The following is a 7,762-nucleotide window of genomic DNA, read 5'->3' on the forward strand; positions in this document are numbered from 1 at the left end:
GATCGTGGACGGAACACAGCCTTTAAGCTGTTTACAACGTGTTACTGAGAGGAACACCCCAGCCCCATCTGACAGTGCTGTGTCTCATTATACAACACCAACAGGGCCCCCACATGATTATTGGGGAAAGTTGCCAGAAAACCTCTGCACTCTAGGTAAGCTATAGCTGTTTGAATCAAGAATTTACTAACATAAAAACATATTTCTTTGGTTTGTATAGGTTAATATTATAATTATATCTATAAACTGAAGAAATAATACCTTAAACATCCGTCGTTGTTTGACAGTGACAACAGAAAAAATCACATAATGGTTGTCATCAAGGTAGAGCTCTGCATACTCATGTGCCAACTCAGGCTCACCTCCTGCTACTGCTTGGAACTTCTCAATAAACCTGGTGACTGTCTGTGGAAAGAGTTCTTCTGGGAGGTAGCCACAGAAATCATGGAAAATGCTAATAGCACGAGTTCCAAAGTCTTCTGTGAGTCTTTGTTGACCTGCTATTGGTTTCAGGCGCAATGGAGTGTAGAAAACACGTTGAGTAGTTCCACAATCCTATGAAATAAAATAAAAACAAAAACTGAGTTTACACTTGCTTGAAATGTAGTGCAATTGTTGTCAAGAACACACTTCAACTTTCACAACCTTGTATTTATGTTTGTAATAAGAATTCCCTACTGTAAATGATTTATTCATAATTATTAACCAGTAACAATTTAATTCTATGCATAACATAAACAATTTAATTCTATGCATAACATAATGAGGTTTTGTGTTTTTATTTTCATAGAATAACATAACATTGGTCAAATTGTCTATTTTTTATGGATGTTTATCTTGTCTTGGTAGTTTGTAATTGTAGACCATGCTGATTCAAATAATGTTTCTGTTTTTTATATGAATGGACAATAAAAAATTATATGACTATGACTATTTCCGTAAGTTCTGTGTTTTCAAAATTATAAAATCAAAAAAGTTATTTTGATAATAACAATGACAATGTATTGCAATAAGCAGATTATTTAGATTAATAGTAAAGTTAATAAAAAAAAAAAAATTCAAATCACAACATACTGAACACAATTTTATAGTGTAGCTACTCCTATTTGTTAGAGTATACATATTAAAAAAAAATATTTAACTTGCCTTAGGTGACTGCCTTTCACAAAGAAGTCCAAATCTTTCCATGAATTTCACTAAGAAGTCAAAGTTCTTGTCCAAATCTTCAACAATATCCTTCCAAAGAAACTTCAATAAACGTTCCTCCAGTATTCCTTTGTCCAACTTTCTCCAACTCTGCTTCATTACTGCTGACTGTAAAACAAATAATATGTGATATTTATAGGTCTATAGTTAATTTATGGAAAACTCTGAATGTTTAGCAATTGTATAGAAAATTAGAATCCAATTTAGAATTGTGTAAACAAATAAGTACATGTTTTCTCAAATTTCCTTAACAAAGAAACAGGTAAATTTCTTGAACTGAAATCCCTGATAATTGAACCAAAGTTCTATAGTTGTTGAAATTAATATACTGCGTAAGCTCATCTTGAGGTTTCCCTCCAATTAGAACAAAAATATAATGAAAATAAATTTAGGCTTTTATTCAGTACTACATAGACAAGATGACCATTTATGACAGGCTTAAATTAAATGGAGACCTATATTAGCACAATGTGTGTAAAATTGCTTCAATCAGGTATAGACCTAAACAAATGCTACGCTATCTCCCCGCCGCCCCAGGCAGGAGGTGCTATTATACACGCCTCCAGTAGCATGCAGCAGCCTAGCTAACAAAATGTCAGAAAACTTTTTCTGACGCATGCACAATTTTATTCTAAATGTCACACACACACACACACACACATACACACACGCAAAATGTGATTGCAAGAGTCCCTATTGCATTGTATGCATAAGAAGTAAAAATTATCCCTAATATAACTGAACGACATTGCAAAAAATTATTAAATAATAATAATAATCAGTTTTTTTATACTCAGACCCCCACCTCACACACCGCAATCTAGGATTTTGGTAGTGCCAACAAGAAATTCCATGTCGAGTGTTGTATGCGCACATACCGTATTCGCGCGAGTAAGCGCCCGGGCGCTTAAAATATTTTTTGCACTTTCTGAGGGGTGCTTATTCAAACTGGGCGCTTATTTAAACGGGGCGTTTATGGAAACAGAGTGGAAATTGAGGGGGTGCTTATGGAAATCGATGAAAATCGAGGGGTTCTTATGGGAAATTATTTTAATAATTAAAAATTCAAGAGGCACTTTTTGAATGAAAAAAAGGATTATATAAGGACATTATGAATGGTGGTTAGAAAAGATAATCGTCCAGAGAACATTGCTCATAACGAGAATGCGTGAATATTTACATAACAGCAAAATAGCAGATGCAAATAGTGGTGGGTAGTGGTTAGCTTGTTGGTCATCAGCCGATTGAGATCAGCAGGATGGCAGGATCATTGTGTTTTTTTCAACCTCCACCATGATCCTGCCGTGAAATCAATCAACTGCCATTCCGCGAGTACGGTAATAATATTATCATTAGACAACGCATCATTGTATGATACTATCCTGTCAATTACAAGATGTAGATACGTATTTCATTGGATAAAAGTGCCTTTTTGAGTTTAACCAAATTTAACTTGAAGATGAAGAGACAATCAAGCCAAAATGCCAACGTCAAGAAAGTACTAAATAATTAATTAAGTTCTGTATCTGCATGTGATTCAGGGGCGCAGCCAAATGGGGTCGAAGGGGTCCTAATTCCTCTCAATTTAATCAAAAGTTTGTTTTAAAATCCTGAAAATGATTGGTAATGCGAAAAAAATATATAATATTTGAAAAGAGGCTACCCTCCTTTTATTTATGATTTAATAGGTAATTGAGTGACCTTTGCCTCCGAGACCCAGTGTGCACACATGTCATGTAGAAATCTCAAATGCCTTGTACATATAATAGCAATAATTAAAGTTGAAATAAAAAAACATTGTTACAATCACTGCAACTCATTGGTTACCTTTATCGAGGTAGCAAATGAAAACACTGTATTTTATTACAGTAGTTGGTATAATCAGGGATGAGTATAAATTACAGTTTACCCTCCCTGAGCAGTTTACCCTCCCTCTCATATGTTCAAGTTTGTTCTCCCCATCTAATCACTGTATTTGATACCTCTTGCCATCACCACCCGTAAAAAAAAACCGCGACCACTTTTTGACTTTTGGATTTTTCTTATGATTTACCTTCAAAAGCGACCACCTTAAAAGTTTGTAATGTATTTTGACAACAAAGACAATCGGATTACCCAACAAGTTGAAGCGACAATTAGACACGGCGATAGTGCATTGTTAGCTCCGTCAAACTAATATTATAGACTTTTGCAACACTATTAAAGACAATAAGATAAAAGCGATAATCACGTCCAAATGCTTGTAGTAGGTAATAGAACGACATGCTGGCTTTTAAGACCTATCAAAAATTAGGCCTATATCAGAGGTTCATGATTATAAAATCATTAAGACTGGAGCACTTTGTGGATATAAGCTATCATAATGTCACCACCACTGTTGATTTAAGTATACACATAGGCCTTATCATCGGAATATTATGATATTTTGCTAACAAGTTTTATCTTACTTGATAATGAAAAGCATTCACAATGAAGTTCAAAGACTGTTTGTGTGATTGCATGTAGGCTATCATGATGATACACTTATTTTACGATAGGTAAGATAGATTTGTTACTTAGCAGCACAATTATCACGGCACAAGTATAATCGACAAACACAATAATTGTTGTAACAGGCCAATCCAAAAATAGGGGAATAGGCCTACGTAATGAAGTTTTATGGATGTGAATATGAGTTTTAGATCGAGTGGTTTAATTATGAGTAGATAATTAGGAAAAAAACATATTGCATACATTTTTTAGAAGAAAATTACATAGCTAGCAGAGAAAATAAATTTACTTTGCTGGACAAGAATAATGTCAGTCAGTTTGAGAAGGTTGCAGAAAATATATTCACCAGGAAAAAACCTTAGTATGGAACAGACCACCTTTGACCTGTGACATTTCATGAAAGTTTGACTGAAAATGATTCCATTTCAATTCGATTTATTGACACTCCAAAAGACATCAATGGCTAATTACTCTACTCAAAAATTCACATCCATAACACTAATTATTTTCAACATAATATTAGATACTCTACAATGCCCTACAATGAAGAACAATCTCCCTCCCCTAATTCTAAGTGCTGTTTCTCTAACAACATAAACAAAATTAAACTTCATCACGTAGGCCTATTCCCCTTTTGGATTGGCCTGTTACAACATTTATTGTGTTTGTCAAATTATGAAATGTAGTAAGTGTATTTGAGAGTTGTAGTACGCAGAACCTCCAAAATTGGAGGTTTCAATAAAAGTTTGAAAACTCCGATGTTGGAGGTTTTGCGTATAGTACGCACAAACTCCAAAATCGGGAGATTGAAAGTTTGAAAACTCCGATTTTGGAGTTTTCGCGTTATAGTACGCAGATCCTCCGAAATCGGAGGTTTGGAAAAAAAGTTTGAAAAAAAACGATTTTGGAGGTTTTGCGTACTATACGCTGGAACTCCGAAATTGGAGCTTTGATTGAAAGTTTGAAAACTCCGATACGGTATAGTAGGCAGAACCTCCAAAATCGGAGGTTTGAATAAAAGTTTGAAAACGACGATGTTAGAGGTCTTGCGTATAGTACGCACAAACTCCAAAATCGGAGGTTTGAATAAAAGTTTGAAAACTCCGATTTTGGAGTTTTCGCGTATAGTACGCAAAATCTCCGAAATCAGAGGTTTGATTAAAAGTTTGAAAACTTGGATTTCGGAGGATTTGCGTATAGTACGCACAACTTCCGAAATGGGAGGGTTGATAGTACGCAAAACCTCCGAAGTCGAAGTTTTTGGCGACGGGCGCAGACGCTCCAAAAATGGAGTAACTACATACATGGAGTTGAAAAAATTAGAATTGACAAATCAGTCTGGTAATAACAGTAACTCAAGTGCTAGTAAGGCCAGTGACTCGGAAATAATCACTCAAAACATAAAGTGGGTCCCTAAATTCAATGAGGATGAGGTAGAAACCTATTTCCTGGCATTGAAAAAAATAGCAAACAGATTAAAGTGGCCTAGTAAATACTGGACAGTGTTATTTCAAACTGTTGTTTCTAGTTCAAGGTTTGGGAATGAAAGTTCTGGTTCAAGGCCAAAATTCTGCAAATCCAAAGGCTCAGTCTAATAGTAGTAAAATGTCTCAAATTGTTGGTCCATGCTTTTATTGTAAGAGGAAAGGACATGTTAAAGCAGATTGTTGGTTGCTTCGTGGAAAGAAACAAGCAGTAAAACCATATCCAAATACCTTGGTTCAAAATGTACCATTGAAAGAGACGAGTTGTAGTGTTGATTCTGCTGAGAGGTTGATCAAATCCTCAGATCCGGAAAAAGTGCGAAAGCTATATTAAGCCTTTCCTCTCTACTGGCTCTGTGTCATTGATCAACGAAGCGAACATGAGTAAAGTGAGAGTGTTTAGAGACACTGGGGCATCACAATCCCTGATATTGTCAAATGCTTTGCCATTTTCTGATAGATCTTCAGCTGGAGCAAGTGTGCTCATTCAAGGTGTTGAAGGGGGTTATAAATAGGTCCCGCTGCATGTTGTTCATGTTTAAATGGATATTGTTTGTGGAGATTTTGTTGTGGGTATTGTACCAATACTTCCAGTTTGGGGTGTCACACTCCTCTTGGGAAATGATCTGGCAGGAGATAGAGTAGCGTTGGAGCAAATCCTATCTAAAAGCCCAGTAGAGGATGAAAATACTGCGCGATTGGAAAAAGAATTCTTTCTCCAATCTTTCCATCGTGTGCAGTGACGCGATCTATGACAAATAAAACTGTATATGAGAGTGAGAGTATTGATTTGAGTGATAGTTTCTTTAGTGAGATGGTGGATGGAAGCGATTCACTAGAGGCTGTCTGTTCGGGCCCCAAGTCACGTATTTCTCATGTCAAGCATTATTTTGGTCCGACAGTTCTCAGTAAACCTGGATTGTTAGAGGAACAGGATAAAGATCATGATAGTGTTGCTGGGTCAGAAAGCTTTGTCTGTCAGTGAGGTGCCTACCGTTTCTGTCTGTTATTATAAGAATGACGACATACTTATGCGTAAGTGGCGTCCACCAGAAATCGCAAGTGATGAAGTTTGGAATGAGGTTCACCAGGTAGTGGTTCCCCTTAAATATCGTCAGGATATCATTGGTATTGCCCATGATGGTCCCCTTTCTGGTCATCGGTATAAGTAAAACAGCCGACAGATTTCTTAAGTATTTCTATTGGCCGGGTCTTAGACAGGATGTTCGCAATTATTGTAAGTCTTGTCATGCAAGTTGTCGGTAAACCCAACCAAATGGTGGCAGCTGCTCCATTAAAACCCATTCCTGCATTTGGAGAACCCTTCTCCAGAGTAATAATTGATTGCGTAGGACCTTTGCCGCGTACGAAAACTGGTAATGAATAATGTGATAATGTGTGCTTCAAGTAGATTTCCGGAAGCAATTCCTCTCAAAAGAATCACGGCTAAAAATGTTGTCAAAGCATTAGTGAAGTTCTTCACGTTAGCAGGGGCGGATACAGGATTTAGCAATAGGTGGGTGGGGGAGGGGCGCCAATGTAAAGATGGATGACCAGCCAAGGTATGAAGCACCGTCGAGGGCAGGGGCGGATCCAACCTGCCAGAAAGGTGGGTGGGGCGCAATCTACGAGCAGCCTTCGGCTGGGGGCCAGGGGCCGCTTAGGGCCCCGGCGGGGTCCAGAGCCAGAGCCCCTGGTGGGGGTGGAAAGGGGCGAAGCCCCGTTGAAGCTGTCTCTTATACACATCTAGATGTGTATAAGAGACAGCCGCTACAGAACATGTGCTAACAATGACTATCGATTTAGATTAGAGTACACGAGAAGTCCCCAATATCAACTTTAATTAAGAATTCCAAAAATGTATATTTTGAAAATTCCTTGATCCGTTTCATTTGTTTCTTTATTTCTATTTACACCATTACAAATTGTGTGTTATTTTACCAAAATGGCTGCCTAGGAACATCGGCCCGTGCAGAGGTCTGGTTACTATTATTTATCTCTTTGTTTAGATGAAAAATAATGTAGTTGGATTTATAAAGCGAAGTTTCAAAGAGTTGAGGGTATTTAGACACTAGCTGCTGGTACAAAATGAAGTGCCAACAAATTTCTCATGATCTACTATCAGCAATTTCCGGCAACCACAACAGAGATTCAATTAATATGCGTCATGTACCATAAAAAATAAAAAGAAAATAAAACTGAAAAACATTGTCTTTGATGTATTTTTACTTTTACTTTACCTACTTCATAGCCACCTCGGGTACAAACATTTGTAGGGAATACCTCAAGCCAGGGACGTATCCAAGGGGAGGGGAGCCGTGGCTCCCCCCTTTGTAAACAGTGTAAAAATTTTAAAGCTTTTTTTTGAGTCAATACAAATTATTTCCTGGGACCACTCAAAATACTTCTAAAATACGTAAAAATGCATCAGTACTCGTTTTACATAGGCCTGGCCTACTGTAATTATAACACATGTCTAAGCGTGCTTTTTAAAAATCCATAAATCCCAGGCCAAGTCTTTTAAGATACAGAAATGTGATACTGTATGGTTCAGTTTGGTTTTTTCCTTTTGCAAGCTTCTT

The 7,762-nt window shown here is 37.1% G+C and overlaps 1 protein-coding gene across 1 annotated transcript; it reads right to left on the minus strand.

The window, feature by feature from the left end:
- Nucleotides 1–160: 160 nt before the first annotated feature.
- On the minus strand, nucleotides 161–1,305 carry LOC117119924. The gene is made up of 3 exons (XM_033264905.1): nucleotides 1,147–1,305; nucleotides 262–555; nucleotides 161–166 (listed from the first exon to the last, which is right to left on the minus strand). The coding sequence occupies exons 1-3, from the start codon at nucleotides 1,303–1,305 to the stop codon at nucleotides 161–163; spliced, it is 459 nt and encodes a 152-aa protein (XP_033120796.1).
- Between the last annotated feature and the right edge of the window lie 6,457 nt (nucleotides 1,306–7,762).

The sequence above is a fragment of the Anneissia japonica genome, unplaced genomic scaffold (assembly GCF_011630105.1).
Source record: "Anneissia japonica isolate Jap-2015-1 unplaced genomic scaffold, ASM1163010v1 scaffold87_len186233_cov173, whole genome shotgun sequence".
In the NCBI taxonomy this organism is placed as follows: Eukaryota; Metazoa; Echinodermata; class Crinoidea; order Comatulida; family Comatulidae; genus Anneissia; species Anneissia japonica.